General features: G+C 46.3%; 1 protein-coding gene across 1 annotated transcript in view; it reads left to right on the plus strand.

Moving 5' to 3' along the window:
* LOC126297789 (congested-like trachea protein) overlaps nt 1–17,532 on the plus strand; it is a 156,301-nt gene that overhangs the window by 73,130 nt on the left and 65,639 nt on the right. Inside the window, exon 2 of the mRNA XM_049988988.1 lies at nt 16,120–16,234. Within this exon, the coding sequence (XP_049844945.1) occupies nt 16,120–16,234 (115 nt within the window). The remainder of the gene's footprint in view (nt 1–16,119; nt 16,235–17,532) is intronic.

Raw genomic sequence — 17,532 nt, forward strand, 5'->3', positions numbered from 1 at the left:
CCACCACCTGCTTTGGTGATCTCCACATCCTTGTCCGCGTGGCTCACTATTGATAGACGTCTTCCACCAAGTGGATCTTGTTTGCCTCAACACTGGGGACCGTACATTATTGTATGTCTGCACGACAACTTTCTCTCATTTGGACCTTTCGGTCGGTACTGTTCCGCTAGCTCGGCGCTTCGAATGGTTCGCCCTTGCTGATGAGTGACCACTTTTCATGTGTCCTTCGATTGCAGCCACACCTGCCATATTTGCGCCCGCGACACTGGAAGCCGATTGGACACTTTTTCCGCCTCTAGCGACATTCGATGACCGTCACTTTCCTAGCGTCGACGATGAGGTCACTCATATTACAGACGTTATTCTTTCAGCTGCGGAACGTTCAATACCTCGCACCTCTGAATTGCTCCCGCGCCCCCCAGTTGCTTGGTGGAACGAGGTATGCCGTGACGCGATAGCAAGAAGGCAAGCTGGGACTTCTTTACTAACTCGTTTAACACCTTCACTCCCTCCTCGGAAGTTTGGAGTCGGATTCGACGGTTATCTGGCGCGCCTAGTTTCTCCCCGGTCTCTGGGCTCACTGTCGCGCATGGTACATTAGTGGACCCCGTCCCAATTTCTAACTGATTGGGTCAACATTTTGCTGAGATTTCGAGCTCTTCAAATTACCCGCCAGCGTTTCTCCCGAAGAAACGAGCAGCGGAAGTGCAACCTCTTGCTGTCTCCTCTCAAAATCGCTAAAGCTACAATACTGTTTTCTCCATTCGGGAACTCCAACATGCACTCTCTTCTTCTCGCTCTTCCGCCCCAGGACCGGATGGTATCCACATACAAATGTTGCTGCATTTATCATACCATAGTCTGCGTTACCTTCTTCGCCTTTATAATCGAATTTGGACCGACAGTACTTTTCCCAGACGATGGCGGGAAGCTATCGCCGTTCCTGTTTTGAAACCTGGAAAGGACAAACATCTCCCCTCTAGCTATCGCCCCATTTCTTTCACGAGTAGTGTATGTAAGGTTTTGGGGCGTATGGTGAATTGCCGTTTAGCTTGGTGGCTGGAGTCCCACAGTCTTTCAACACCTGCCCAATGTGGTTTCCGAAAGCATCGTTCTGCAGTTGACCATCTTGTTGTTCTCTCCACTTATATCATGAAAAATTTTCTCCAGGAACACCAAACAGTAGCAATATTTTTTGATCTGGAGAGAGCATACGATACCTGTTGGAGGACAGGCATCCTCCGCACACTGTTCTCTTGGGGCTTTCGAGGACGGCTGCCCCTTTTTCTTCGCGAATTTATGGCAGAGCGCACATTTAGAGTGTTGGTGAACACTACTCTCCCGTACTTTCTCCCAAGAAAATGGGATACCCCAAGGCTCCGTGCTAAGTGTTGTACTGTTTGCCATTGCCATAAATCCAATTATTAATTGTCTCATTCCTGATGTCTCGGGCTCCCTCTTTGTGGACGATTTTGCGGTCTACTACAGCTCTCAACGGACCAGCCTTCTCGAACGACGTCTTCAAGGATGTCTCGATCGCCTCCACTCTTGGAGCATCGAAACAGGCTTCCGCTTTTCTCCCAGTAAGACCGTTTGTGTTAATTTTTGGCGTCGTACGGAATTTCTTCCACCTTCCTTAAATCTAGGACCTGTCAACCTTCCGTTTTCGGAAGTCGCTAAATTCTTGGATCTTAAGTTTGACAGAAAACTGTGCTGGTCCTCCCACGTTTCCTATCTTTCGGCTCGCTGTCTGCGATCCCTCAACACCCTCCGTGTCCTGAATGGTACCTACTGGGGAGCGGACCGAGTGGTCCTTCCGCCTCTATCGCGTCTTAGTGCGCTCGAAATTGGACTATGGAAGCATAGTTTACTCTTCTGCTCGGCCGTGTATTCTTCGGCGTCTCGACTCTATCCACCACCGCCGATTACGTTTAGTGTCTGGAGCTTTTTACACCAGCCCTGTCCTGTGGAAAGCCTTTATGCTGAGACTGCTGAGCCTCCGCTGCCCAATCGGCGAGCTGTCCTTCTGAGTCGTTATGCTAGCCATCTGTCTTCCATGCCTACTAATCCGGCCCATGACATTTTTTTTCGACGCCTCGTTGGATTTAGGGTATGCAGGCCGCCCTTGCTTCCTACTACCACCGGGAGTCCGCTTCCGTCAACTGCTCCATTCTCTTTCCTTCCGCTTTACTAAAACTTTCTTGACAACTTGGGGTACAGCACCGCCTTGGCTCCGTCCCCGGACCTGTCTGCTCCGTGACCTTTGTCGGTTTCCCAAGGATTGTACCTCTTCACTTGTCTATCGTCGGGCATTTGCTGCTCTATGTGCACAAATGAAGGAAGCCACATTTATTTACACTGATGGCTCAAACACATCGTTTGGTGTAGGGAGTGCTTATATTGTTGACGACACCCCAATTCGATTTCGGCTTCCCGACCAGTGTTCGGTTTATACTGCGGAGCTTTAAGCTGTTCTCCAGGCTATCCAATACATCCGTCGCCATCAGCGGATACAGTATGTTATCTGTTCAGATGCTCTCAGCTCTCTCCTCAGTCTCCAAGCCCTCTACCCTGTCCACCCTCTGGTCCACCGGATTAAGGACTGCCTACACTTGCTCCACTTGGGGAGGTAGAGGGGGGGGGGGGGCGGGCGTCGTCGTCATTGTGGCGTTCCTCTGGATCCCAGGACACGTTGGTGTCTGTGGAAATGAGGCGGCCGATACAGCGGCGAAGGTGCGGTCTCTCTTCTTCGGCCAGCTATTCGCACGATTCTCTTTGCCGATCTACGGAGTGTTTTATGTCGTCGTGTTATTTTATGGCACGCACAATTATCGACACTTCCCAATAATAAATTGCGGGATGTGAAAGCTCTTCCCTGTGCTTGGACCTTCAAAACTCGTCGTCGGGAGGAGGTAATTTTAACTAGACTGCGGATAGGGCACTGTCTTTTTAGCCATCGACATCTCTCTTAAGTGGCGATCCTCCCCCACTATGTCCCCACTGCTCTCAGCTATGAACGGTAAGACACCTTTTACTGGAGTGCCCCTATTTTACTTCGTTACGCGCCCGTCTACAGCTGTTGCCTGATATGTCTTCAATTTTAGCAGATGACACGCGCTCAGCCGATCGCGTTCTCGAGTTTATTAGTGCCAGTGAGATGTCAGTCATTTGAAGCTCTTTTTGGGGACAACCAACCCCCTTCTATAGTGGTTTTTTAAAGCTTTCCTTCTGTTTTTAGTTTCTCCAATTTTTTGAGTTTTGTTCCCATTGCTGCTGGTTTCAAATTTCGTTTTTTTACCTTTCTGTAAGTCACAGACCGGGCGCTAATGACCGTAGCAGTTTTGCGCCCTGAAACCATAACAAAAAAAATGGATTCCCGTAGGAGTTGGTGCGATATTAGTGCATCCACACTGAAACAAACGCCAAGGAGCCGTCGCACTCTGATAGAAATGTGTGTAGTGAGTGGTTCAGCAGTTTACTACGTACGTGTTTTTGCGCCCTGACGTTTATTGTCTTTGTGAAAAGAGGTGGCAGAATGAATTAGACTCGTGCTGCAAATATACTTACCAGCTAGCTACATTCAGTTAGTGGGTTGTCATCTTCAAAGTACTATCCATTTGAGATCACATGTTTACATACGTTCCTTCTACTGCTGAAAGCATTTCTGCGTATCTTTACGTAAGGCTCCACAGGAGCAACAGCACTAGATTTTGATGAAACTTGTCATAGCGTAAGGACACTTGGAGGTCTATATTTTAGGTTGTTGATCATAGGCTGCCTGCATAAAGGGTGAGCAAAGTATATTTGGCCCCAAAAGTGTTTAAGTATTTATTGAAAACGTATCTGAAAAGCAACAAGATAATGCATTAATCGTGAATAGTGGTTATTTCTGGCATCTACTCCAAAGAACAGTCTGTTCATTAAGAGATACTCACTTTGTCACGTTTTCTGGGCTAGTTTTATTTAGCTCCTTTTGCTCAACTATTTGAAAAGTTTGTTTCGAGATATCACCCACAGCCAATAACGGGAAGGGTACGAAAAGTAGTCATACCATGTTAAACACTTAATATAATTTTATGTTGCTTTGGGAAAAACTCGTAGCAGGCCGCGGTGGCCGAGCGGTTCTAGGCGCTTCAGTCCGGAACCGCGCGACTGCTACGATCGCAGGTTCGAATCCTGCCTCGGGCATGGATGTGTGTGATGTCGTTAGGTTGGTTAGGTTTAAGTAGTTCTAAGTTCTAGGGGACTGATGACCTCAGGTGTTAAGTCCCATGGTGCTCAGAGCCATTTTAGCCATTTGAAATACTCGTCGTTGTTGTTTTAATAGTCGAATACGTCTCTGGCTACCGAAATTCCACTTATCTGGCACGACGCATGAGATATACGTATTGCAGTACCACAGGAGCTGCGCGGATAAGACAACAAGATTTCATGAAATGTCATAGGTATGACGCCGATAACCGGTAAATCGAAACAATAAGGATTAACTCTGAATGCCGGCCTGGGCTTTTAACGCACAGCAATGAATATGCAAACCACTAGGATTAGACAGAATCCTCCTGTCCTGTTTCAAAACTCTTCCCGTGCGTGTAAAATAAGTCTTCTCCACCAATTAAACTGTTTAAGCCATACATATTTGCCTTTAAGGTCTTCCAAAACTGCAGATACGTACCCGTATTTTTCTCAACATTACTAAGTCACATTCTGAAGTGCGATAACCTTTCATAACATATCTTGTGGCAACATAATAAGCCTATTTCTTTTTAACTCACCATAGCACCACAAAATGCATACTGCGGGAAGTAAAGAGAATCTAGCCTTGGTGGCTGATTTATTGCTGTTTGGAGAGACGGCTTTAAAGTGGTCTTATTGCAACAGACAGAAGTGGTTATAAGTCGCAAAGATAATCTCTCGGACAAGTTGGTATAGCGAAATTCGCCGTCATAAAAAAATTATGAGTTACTGTAACCGTGCCGGTCATCGGTTAGAATCCTGGAGGTTAGAGATAGAAGCGACATTTTTCCTCGTCCCAATCAGTCCAGGACTGTCCCGGTCCAGCCAGCCAGTTGTCAAAATGACACTGGTGAGCCGAAAACACTATGACCACCAGCTTAATAGCTTGTTTGTCCTTCGTTGTAACGAAATACACACTGATTCTTCGTATCGGGTCCAAATGACTCTGAGCACTGTGGAACTTAACATCTAAGGTCATCAGTCCCCTAGACTTAGAACTACTTAAACCTAACTAACCTACGGACATCACACACATCCATGCCCGAGGCAGGATTCGAACCTGCGACCGTAGCGGCCGCTCAGTTCCAGACTGAAGCGCGTAGAACCGCTCGGTCACAGCGGCCGGCTGCGTATCATGGAGCCGACAGTTTATTAGTAGGTTTGTGGAGGTACGTGACATTAGATGTCTACGCACAGGTCATGTAATTGGCATAAATAACGGGCCGCTGATTTGTCTACGCTGTGGTGGCGCCCCAGGTGCATTCCATAGTATATACATCAAGCTAATTTGGTCGCTAAAACATCTGTGTGAGGTCACTATAATGCTCCAGAAACCACTGTAGCGCGGTTATGGCTCAGAGACACGGACGATTATACTTCTGAAGGATGACATCACCATTGGGGAAGACATCAAGCATGAGGGGTTGCAGGTGGTTCGGAGCTGTCAGCGTGTCTTCGATTCCTATCACAGATCCCACGCAAACGCAGGAGAATGCCTCCCACAGCATAATACTGCTCTCACCAGCCTGCGTCCTTGGCGCATTGCATGTTTCGAGCTGTCATTCACCTTGATGATAGCGTTTGTGGAGACGACCATCGACCTAGTGCAGCAAAAATGTGATTCATCTGAAGAGCCGATACGTTTCCATTCGTCGACGGTCGCACTCCGTTGTTTGGGTGGTTGATTTGGGGGAAGTGACAAAACAGCGAGGCCGCCATCTGTCCCATTGGATGAGGGAAGGATGGGGAAGGATGGGGAAGGATGGGGAAGGAAATCGGCCGAGCCTTTTCAAAGAAGCCATCCCGGCATTTGCCTAAAGAGATTTAGGGAAATCACGGAAAACCTAAATCAGGATGGCCGGAGACGGGATTGAACCGTCGTCCTCCCGAATGCGAGTCCAGTGTGCTAACCACTGCGCCACCTCGCTCGGTAGACCAGGCCGATAGTCAGGCCACGGGCCTGCGCCGCAAACTTCACTATTACTTTAAAATTTACGGCTGTTGTTTAGACTACCGGACATGTACGAACCTTTCACCGTGTTACCAAATATGGTGCTATTTACAAACTGGTAACCTTAGATACGGAAAGTGTGTTGGCTGTGACAGGGAGATGAGCAACAGTTGACCGATTGCCATTCTCTGAACACGGAAGTCATTTTTTTCCGGTAACTTCTGTTTGCAGTCCACCAAAAAGATTTCATTTTGAGTTTCTCTTCTCTGTATTAATTGAACTAATGAAAGGACATAGGCGCCGAAGTATTCCGAAGTAACGTCTCTGGTTGCACTATTTGGTACCCAAGTCAACCTTAAACTCTTAAAAAAAATCTTCCGCTAATACAACTCAAGCCAGTGGTCATCAAACTTTTTTGCTCGAGAGTCAGTAATGACATAGTAGGGCGGCACCTCAGCCGGATGTATACCGATCTTATTTATTAACTGGTAACCTAAGTAAATTAGTATGTTTGACCCCCCAGTATACTAGCTACAGTAAGAACGCGCTGAGCTTGGGGGTGGTCCCCAAATACTGATCGCAAAGTCTGAACCATTCGGAACACTTGGGTGTTAACTGTTCTGTTGGATTGCTGCCACCCTCAGTCACTGCAGATGTTTAGCACCGTAACTGCTTGACGAAGTGCTGTCTGTGCGAGCGGAGGATTAATTCATTGGCAGTAATTGTATTTATGCTTTAATGCATTATGCAATATCAAACAGAATCGCAAATGTGCACTAAATGTTCTCAAGGTCATTTTTCTTCTACTCATTGCGTTGTATCAAAACAGCATTAATTTATGCAAAGAACTGGAAAACAGTATGCTGCTTTATATTTTATTTTAGTTTATAAGCTTGCTTCGGCTTTGTCTTCATCAGTACATGCCCTGACGTCGTAGATGGATATATGCCAAGTTTGAGTAAACCATTATCTCCGGATCTGTCCCCCATTGAGCATGTTTGGGACTGGATGAAGCGTCGTCTCACGCGGTCTGCTATCTGAAGTTGTTGTTTGTAATATTATTTCCAGCAACGTTTTAAAGTTGTTCGATAATTTGCTGTTGCAGGTATATTATAATACCATTCTTACTATCTGACAGTTGTACAAATTCAAGTTTAATAGTTCTTTCTTTACTCAAATATGTACCTCTGTCAGCACATTCAGTCGTGATGTACAGTTGGTGCAGTGTATAGAGTTTTGGGTTAGCATTACAGGAGGTCGAGGGTTCGATCCTGGGTTTGGGCGCATTTTTTTTATTTGCTAATTTCATTGGAAATTTGTGGTAAGGTCTTACGGGACCAAACTGCTGAGGTCATTGATCCCTAAGCTTACACACTACGTAATCTAACTTACGCTAAGGACGACTCAGACACCCATGTCCGAGGGAGGACGACTCGAACCTCCGACGGGGAGAGCCGCGCTGACCGTGACAAAACACCTGCGACCGCGCGGCCTGATTTCATTCTGACATTTCATACTGTAATATACACCGTTTCTTAGGTCACATGTATCCTAAATTTACAACATTTTTAACGCTGAACATAACAAATACGTGGTTAGACAAATAAGAAATAGACAGTTGGAACAAGGACCTCTCATAGGGCAGAATAACCACAAAAAATTATCAATATCGAGATATTAAATATGACAGCACGGTACAATAACATCTACTCGTTAAACAGGGTGTTACAAAAAGGTACGGCCAAACTTTCAGGAAACATTCCTCACACACAAATAAAGAAAAGATGTTATGTGGACATGTGTCCGGAAACGCTTAATTTCCATGTTAGAGCTCATTTTAGTTTCGTCCCTCTTTACTTTTTTATGGGGGCATTTGAAAGCTCTTGTCTACGCAACCCCGGTACCAAATGTAGAGACTCTTCGTGCTCGTACTGTGGACGGCTGTGATACAATACGCCATTCTCCATGGCGGTATCAGCGCATCAGCAATTCCATGCGACGGAGGGTGGATGCATGTATCCTCGCTATCGGAGGTCATTTTGAACATTTCCTGTAACAAAGTGTTTGAAGTCACGCTGGTACGTTCTGCTGCTGTTCGTTTCCATTCCATGATTCATGTGATTTGAAGAGAAGTAATAAAATGAGTCTAACATTGAAAGTAAGCATTTCCGGACACATCTCCACATAACATATTTTCTTTCTTTGCGTGTGAGGAATGTTTCCTGAAAGTTTGGCCGTACCTTTTTGTAACACCCTGTATTAATACATGTAATATGAGCGCTCAGATGTTCCACGTTAGCAACCAGCGACAATAATGATGTCCATATTAATGACTGCATGACCTTCACAACAGAATACGTTGTCCTCAGAACAACAGATGTTCAAAGCGACCTCCCTGCACATCCAAACATTGCGCAACCCGCCGAATCATACAACTCTGGACCCTTCGCAGCAAAGCTGCGTCCTCAGTAACAAGGGCAGCATGAACGCGCGCTACCTATTCTCCCACATTCGTCGTCCGAGTAGAGTAAAAGTGCTCCTTCGAGTGTCCGCAGAGGAAGAAACCCAGGTGATTTAGGTCAGGCGAACGCGGTGGCCATTCAACTGTACCTCCACATCCGAACCATTTCCCTGGAAATACACTCCTGGAAATGGAAAAAAGAACACATTGACACCGGTGTGTCAGACCCACCATACTTGATCTGGACACTGCGAGAGGGCTGTACAAGCAATGATCACACGTACGGCACAGCGGACACACCAGGAACCGCGGTGTTGGCCGTCGAATGGCGCTAGCTGCGCAGCATTTGTGCACCGCCGCCGTCAGTGTCACCCAGTTTGCCGTGGCATACGGAGCTCCATTGCAGTCTTTAACACTGGTAGCATGCCGCGACAGCGTGGACGTGAACCGTATGTGCAGTTGACGGACTTTGAGCGAGGGCGTATAGTGGGCATGCGGGAGGCCGGGTGGACGTACCGCCGAATTGCTCAACACGTGGGGCGTGAGGTCTCCACAGTACATCGATGTTGTCGCCAGTGGTCGGCGGAAGGTGCACGTGCCCGTCGACCTGGGACCGGACCGCAGCGACGCACGGATGCACGCCAAGACCGTAGGATCCTACGCAGCGCCGTAGGGGACCGTACCGCCACTTCCCAGCAAATTAGGGACACTGTTGCTCCTGGGGTATCGGCGAGGACCATTCGCAACCGTCTCCATGAAGCTGGGCTACGGTCCCCCATACCGTTAGGCCGTCTTCCGCTCACGCCCCAACATCGTGCAGCCCGCCTCCAGTGGTGTCGCGACAGGCGTGAATGGAGGGACGAATGGAGACGTGTCGTCTTCAGCGATGAGAATCGCTTCTGCCTTGGTGCCAATGATGGTCGTATGCGTGTTTGGCGCCGGGCAGGTGAGCGCCACAATCAGGACTGCATACGACCGAGGCACACAGGGCCAACACCCGGCATCATGGTGTGGGGAGCGATCTCCTACACTGGCCGTACACCTCTGGTGATCGTCGAGGGGACACTGAATAGTGCACGGTACATCCAAACAGTCATCGAACCCATCGTTCTACCATTCCTAGACCGGCAAGGGAACTTGCTGTTCCAACAGGACAATGCACGTCTGCATGTATCCCGTGCCACCCAACGTGCTCTAGAAGGTGTAAGTCAACTACCATGGCCAGCAAGATCTCCCGATCTGTCCCCCATTGAGCATGTTTGGGACTGGATGAAGCGTCGTCTCACGCGGTCTGCACGTCCAGCACGAACGCTGGTCCAACTGAGGCGCCAGGTGGAAATGGCATGGCAAGCCGTTCCACAGGACTACATCCAGCATCTCTACGATCGTCTCCATGGGAGAATAGCAGCCTGCATTGCTGCGAAAGGTGGAAATACACTGTACTAGTGCCGACGTTGTGCATGCTCTGTTGCCTGTGTCTATGTGCCTGTGGTTCTGTCAGTGTGATCATGTGATGTATCTGACCCCAGGAATGTGTCAATAAAGTTTCCCCTTCCTGGGACAATGAATTCACGGTGTTCTTATTTCAATTTCCAGGAGTGTATTTTGTCCAAATACTGTCCCACATAATTACAGAGTGTGGAGGTGCACCATCATGTTGGAACCGTATCTTCTGCCAAACATGTGGTGGAACATCTTTCAGCGCATCAGGCATATAGTTTGAGAAGGAATGCATGATACCTTCGTGCAGTCAACCGGTCAGGCAACAGGTAGGGTCTCAAACACCTGTCGCCCAATATTCAAATGGTTCAAATGGCTCTGAGCACTATGGGACCTAACGTCTATGGTCATCAGTCCCCCAGAACTTAGAACTACTTAAACCTAACTAACCTAAGGACAGCACACAACACCCAGTCATCACGAGGCAGAGAAAATCCCCGACCGCTCCGGGAATCGAACCCGGGTGTCGCCCAATATTCCGACCCAGACTTGGATACCAAAGAAAACTTGATATCCACGGTCGCGGGTGGCGTGCGGGTTAACCTCACACCAATGGTGCTCATTGTGCGTGTTGAACACACCCTCAAGAGTGAATGCTGCCTTGCTAAGCTACGTGTACTTCGCTGAGGTTCTCGGTGTAGAGACCTCGAAAATAGGTTCCTCAATAGCTGGAGTACGGCGAGTCCGTGGACGACCACTGTCACGCGATGATAGAAGGAGAGAACCTGACTCCCGAAGGCGCAGCTCCAGACGACGAAACACATTTTTACCTGGATGGCGTCGACGAAGATATGTAGCAGCTTGTACAAGAGCGGCAACACCAGCCCGGATATCAAATGTACAAAGACCAGAAGCATATCCACATATTCATCATTTGTGTGTGTCATACGTTTGCCACACTGGTTTAGAGGATTACAGTAAGTAAATTAGATACGTGTACGCATATACATTGTAGTCTGTCACACGCGCGTTACTCCGCTCGCAGCTAGTCCCTGTCTGGTGGGCAGCGCATACAGTATTAAACACGTCGTCAGTAGTGCGCGCTGTTCCACCTAAAGCGCACTACCCCTCTGACAGGCATTGTGCTGCATCATTCTGCCAGACACCGCTAATTGTGAAATGTAAAAAGACCGGCGCCCTTTGGACAAAGGGGAAAAGGGAGAAACATAGCTACAGAATGCAGGATTACTGGGCAAACATGTAGTCCCTCTTCAGGCCGAAAAGTTGAATATCCTGGTCCTTAGCTGGCCCATTCCGAGGAGGAGGAGGAGGAAGAAGAAGAATGCATTGAGATACGTACTAAACAGCATGCGGTTACCAGACTCAATGTTGAAAGGCATTATTAGTGGGGCCATGTCCGACCCCGGTAGCTGAGTGGTCAGCACGACAGAATGTCAAGCCTAAGCGCACGAGTTCGATTCCCAGCTGGGTCGGAGATTTTCCCCGCTCAGGGACTGGGTGTTGTGTTGTCCTAATCATCATCATCATCATCATCATTTCATCCCCATCGACGTGCAAATAGACTTTCACCAGACGAACGGTCTACCGGAAGGGAGGCCCTAGTCACACGACATTATTATTATAGTGGGGCCATGGTGATAACACACACAAATAGTAAGAGTTACAACATAATTCGCAAAGCACGTTCCTAGTCCTACTGATAACGTAAAGCCCTAACGAAATGTAATGGACCTGAACGAGGCGAGAATAGTAGTTGGTACTAATCTATGGGACCATTGGAGGACGGTACAAAGAAAACATGTTTCGCATGTAGTAGATAAAGAGGAAAGGGATTCTATCAAAGCTGACTAATCTTAGGTTTGCACTTACATACTACAATCGTAGAAATGAAAGTGCAATCGCCGTTGACGATTAAGACGCCAGATACCGTACCTCATGGACTACATTTACGAAATAAAAAGCATATGCCTCAACCCAGGATCGAACCATCGACCTCCTGCATGCTAACCCAAAACTATATCCTCTGCACCAACTTTACAGCACGGCTAATATGTACTGACCGAGGTATATACCATACATGTGGTTAAAGTGTTGCCAGATTGCCACTCTTTGCCCTTTTTCTGCCGCATGTACTCGCCAGACGAAATTTTGAGACTTTTTTTTTTATCGCTGGCATGTGATTAGTCGCGCTACGAAGTCCGAGTGTGCGAATATCGCTTCACCCTGTATACTAAAATATACCAAACAGCATAATGTTCTCTAATTATCTGCATAATGTCCTACTGTGATATATAATATACCGCAGGTCCCACAATAATGAAAGCATTAATTTAATTACATATTCCTTACTATAAACACATACTGCATTTGAAGACGACTGCATCCATAAAGCACATTCACGAATCCATCTTACTTACATGTCGAAATTTATACCATAGCAGCTGATCGGTGTTAGTTGCACAAGATGGAAGACAGACAATATAAGATCCCTCCCCCCCCCCCCCCCTCTCACATTCTCTAAGCCCGCAGTCGCCGCACTACTTACCCCTCGGACCCTGCGGTAAGCGGCCAAATTTTATCATCTCATAGCCCAATTCACAGACTTCAATTAAAATGAAGCACATCCTAAAATACTACTCAAATGGCTCTGAGCACTATGGGACTTAATTCTGAGGTCATCAGTCTCCTAGAACTTAGAACTACTTAAACCTAACTAACCCAAGGACATCACACACATCCATGACCGAGGCAGGAATCCAATTTGCGACCGTAGCGGTCGCGCGGTTCCAGATTGTAGCGCCTAGAACCGCTCGGTCACTCTGGCCGGCAAAATAATACTGTCTCTGTATTTTTGTTTCTTAGTGAGCAGGAAAACCACACCCTTAAAAAGCAGTTACGGTTAGTTGACGTTTTTAGATTCGGCTTTTATTTGCCAAATGCATATTATTATAAGATGCGCGTGAGTACCGCCGTCTGTACGGATACTTGATTCGGCCGCAGTTTGACGACCGCTGACTCGAGCAGGTCTGCGACAGAATACAGTTGGCTGGTTGGTTTGGGGGAGGGGACCAAACAGCGAGGTCATCTGTCCTAATGGATGAAGGAAGGATCGGGAAGGATATTGGTCGTGCCCTTTCAAAAGATCCATTCTGCCATTTGCCTGAAGCGATTTAGGGAAATCACGGAAAACTTAAATCAGAATGACAGGACGCGGTTTTGAACCGTTATCGCCCCGAATGATAATCCGGTGTGCTAACCACTGCGCCACCTCGCTCGTTCAGAATGCTGTGCGAAGCACGATAATGGAGGAGTATCACTGCTTATGTAATTAAACATTGTTGAGATTTGCAACTGCAGATCAAATTAGTGCTGCTGTCGCACGCCTTTCGACAATATACTACAGCGATTTTCAGAAGTCTAAGTGATCCTTGCAAATATTGTATTTTCGTCAATATGCTTACATGAATGTAAAGTAGGTCGTGGTACATGAACAGCAGCAAACAGATAAACTAGGAAAAAATAACTTACCTCCTTACGATGTATATTTACAACTATTTCTAAGATATATACTTCATTAAGGCTAGATTATCGTTACCGGTTATGACAGTAGTTTCTAGCAGATATTGTCAGTTTATAATATTACGTTATTTTTACCAGTGTACTTGTTGACTCGCTTCTAAATCTTCTGCTTCACGGTAAAATACTGCAGTGTACAATGTGCGAGAGAACGCATTTTCTACTCGAAATATTCTGACACTAGTTTAATAACGAAAAGTGTTTGTCGGCGAGTGATCTGTTGAGTGTGATGTTCGTGAAGTCTCAAAATGCAAAATTCACAACTTTTGCAGTATTCTTGCCACTTGGAAGCTCCTGCATTCACTGTTGCCTCAGCTTTCAGAAACTAATCGTGCACAATGTTAGAGTAGTCTACATCATTACTCAGGCACTAACTTCAGTAGTGAAATAAATTTCTTCATCTTTACATTGGACAAAACCTTTCAGTTGGATACAGTAGTTACGGACAGTTCCTTAAGCAGAGTTAAGAGTTGACCTATTGGCAGCATAATGAACATTGGCAGCAAATAAATCATGAAGACTGAAGTTATTTTGGAAAACATTAAACGATACAACCAGACTAGTAAATGAAAAGTTCTTCTGAACAAGCGCCAAGAGTCATGACAAATGCTGCGTCTCGGTGGGTAGAAGTATTCAATCCACCAGCTTTCAAATATAAAGAGGAGAGGTCGAAATATTAACCACTTTCGCTTGTCTGTGCCTCAGTCGCAAATTAATATAATTGTTACTAAATCTAAAAGCATTCACTTGCCACCATCCTCTTTCAGTTACGTATGTGCTTTGTTTGGTCTCGGAGAAAGGCAAATATGAACTAAAGTTTTGCCAAAAGTTCAGCCACTGATGATACCTGTATAGTGCAAATCCATCCACGACTAAGAAGTGATGCAGCTGTTAAATTGGACAAGCAGGAAAAAAAGTTTCATTTGTTAAAGACGACACACATTTTGTTGTGGCTAGCCAGAACGATACAGGGACATGGATTCGAAGTCACTATCAGACTCGCCATGATAGAGCTATTTCCATTCACCAAGGTATTCTGCAGTCCAATTCTGGCTTGTACAAATTATTCATGCAGCACATGGAAAAAAATAAAAAACTAAGGATGACCCAGAATATGAGACATAGGTGTGTGTGTGTGTGTGTGTGTGTGTGTGTGTGTGTGTGTGTGTGTGTGTGTGTCGATCTGAACATGCACCTCCTGTGTGATTAAATTTCTGAAACACGACTAGTTTTCCAGATGATTCCTCCTGACTGCTCTGCCCATATTGTCCGGCCCTCCCCTCCCTCCCCCCCACCCCTTCCATCTGCAGCACCGACCACCCCATCCTGCGGCACCTCCTCCCTCCCCACATGAATACAATGCCACCTCCTCCCCACCGCGAAACCCTTAGAGCCTCCCCCTCCCTCCAAAACCTGTGGAGCCTCCCCAGCCCAAAACCTGCAGAGTCCCCACAATACCTGTGGAGCACCCCCCCCCCCCCCCCCCCGCCCCAAAAAAAAAAAAATCAGCCGTAACTCCCCGCCTCTCCCCCCTCCCCCCACGAAATCAGCCGCGCATCCCCGCCCCTTCCACCCCCAAACTGCAGCGTCTCCACCCCTCCCCCCAATATAACATCAGCCCCCCCTCCCACTCCTCACACCCCGCCCACATTTTTGTGGCCCACAATGCTCCCTCCTTCCGCAGCAGTACTTGATGACTGCCCTTGGTGGTGGTCACCCTCCCTGTCCTTGTCGGGAACCCTGACCTGATGCTCCAACCCCTCACCTCTGCCTGAGGGCTTAGCCCCTCTCCTTCACACCTTCTCCCCTTCACCCCCTCCTCAACAGGAACCCTGCCTTGACCGCACCCCACACACACCCTGTGCCCCTCCTCAGGCCCCAACTACACCTCTTCCTCATGTTTGTGGGCCACTGATTTGTCCTATTTGCTTTTATTCCATTTTCACGTTGTCAGCACCATCCATCCGTTTTGTATTCAAAGGTCCTTCATGCATAGTGCACATCATCTCTGTTTATAGATACATGAAAAAGTAAAATCTAAATGTATTGTGCAGTATTACCAAACTAAATTGCATTGATATAGCTTCTGTCCTTTTTTGTAACATGTTATCTATGTGATTGGCACCTGGAAATTCCTCCCTTATGAGTGAGGCAAATTCTGAATTATAAATATTTTATCTAGTTTTGCTCAGTGTGTTACCCTAATAAATTGTAATGTCTTTCTTCAACACAGAATCTCGTAAACATGGGAAATATAGCTTTGTTTACTCTTTGTGATAAGTTATGTTTATCACAAGTTTAGTATTGGCCCTAGTTTGTGGCAAATACATTTGTCTTCCTATTTAACTGCCTTTATGCGCTAAATAAATTCAGAACTCTTAGCTCTTAAACATATAACGAACCTTGTCTGTCATTTAATTTCTGAAAACTGTTGCAGGTCAGGCTACAGACAATGCCAAAAACCTTACCTGGTGAGAAACCTCTCTACACCGGAACATGGGACTGCTTCAGGAAGACTGTATCACGGGAAGGTGTTAGAGGGCTGTACAAGGGTAAGAAGTAGGGATCATTTCTCCTATCAAAAGTGTCATTAAAAATTGTCTAATGCTTGCCTCTTGTTTGCCTTTGGTTTTTGTAATAAAACAACATTATCCATTAGGGGACTAAATTACGCACCAGGGCACTAAAATTATTTGTTACGAGTTGTAAAACTTTGCTTCCTCCATTTTTTCCCCAACATTTGAGGCTTTAATGAAACAAATAGGTTACACATGAATCATTTAAAGTATTTTCCATTGCTGGCCACTACTTTCTCCCATCTTTTGGGCACTGTACGAATCCCACGTCAAAAAAATTTTTCATCTTTCGAAGTGATCCACAAATCGATCCAATTTGTGACTTCTTCATGAGATTGGAAGTGTTGGTCAGCCATGCAATGCGCTACTGATCTAAACAGGTGATAGTCGAAGGGAGCAATGTCTGGAGAATGTGGTGGGTGGGGTAGGACTTTCCGTTTTAATGTTTCCAAGTACGTTTTGACCTCTTTTGCAACATGCGTTAGAGCGTTGTCGTGCTGCAAAATCACTTTATCGTGCATCTCGCTGTATTGCGATCATGTGTCTTTTAATGCCCTGCTCCAACACATTAAGCATGTTCAATAATGAGCAACTGTGATTGTTTCACTTGGTTTTAACACCTCATAGTACATGACGCCGAGCTAGTCCCACCAAATACAGAGCATGATCTTGGAGCCATGAATATTTGGTTTGTCCGTTGACGAGGAAGCATGGCTGTGATATTCCCATGATTTTTTTGCATTTAATGTAATTGTAATGAACCCATTTTTCATCCCCGGTCACAAAGAGACACAGAAATGCCTTCCGTTTTTGCTTCTGGAGCAACTGTTCACACACACACAAATGCCATTCAACATCTCTTGGTTTCAGTTCACACGGGACCCAAGTTCCTTCTTTTTGAATTGTGCCCATAGCCTTGAGACATTTTGAAATGGCTTGCTGTGGCACTCCCACTAATCCTGCCAATTCTTCTTGAGGTTGACACAAGTCTTCACTCAGCAATATCTCTAATTCTGCATCTTCAAAAATATTCTCTCTTCCACCACTATGCTGGTCTATGACGCTAAAATCACCGTTCTTGAAGTGTTGAAACCACTCAAGACACGTTCTTTCATTGACAGTGTCCTTACCATACGTAATTGAGAGCATTCAGTGAGACTACACTAGGAAGACGATACCTGCACCTAGGAAGACGATATCGGTTTTGATACAGTGATGGCATATGCCATCTGGAGGATAGTAGATTTACTGGTAATGGTTTCAACATTGTCCGC

The sequence above is a fragment of the Schistocerca gregaria genome, chromosome X, assembly GCF_023897955.1.
Source record: "Schistocerca gregaria isolate iqSchGreg1 chromosome X, iqSchGreg1.2, whole genome shotgun sequence".
Lineage (NCBI taxonomy): Eukaryota > Metazoa > Arthropoda > Insecta > Orthoptera > Acrididae > Schistocerca > Schistocerca gregaria.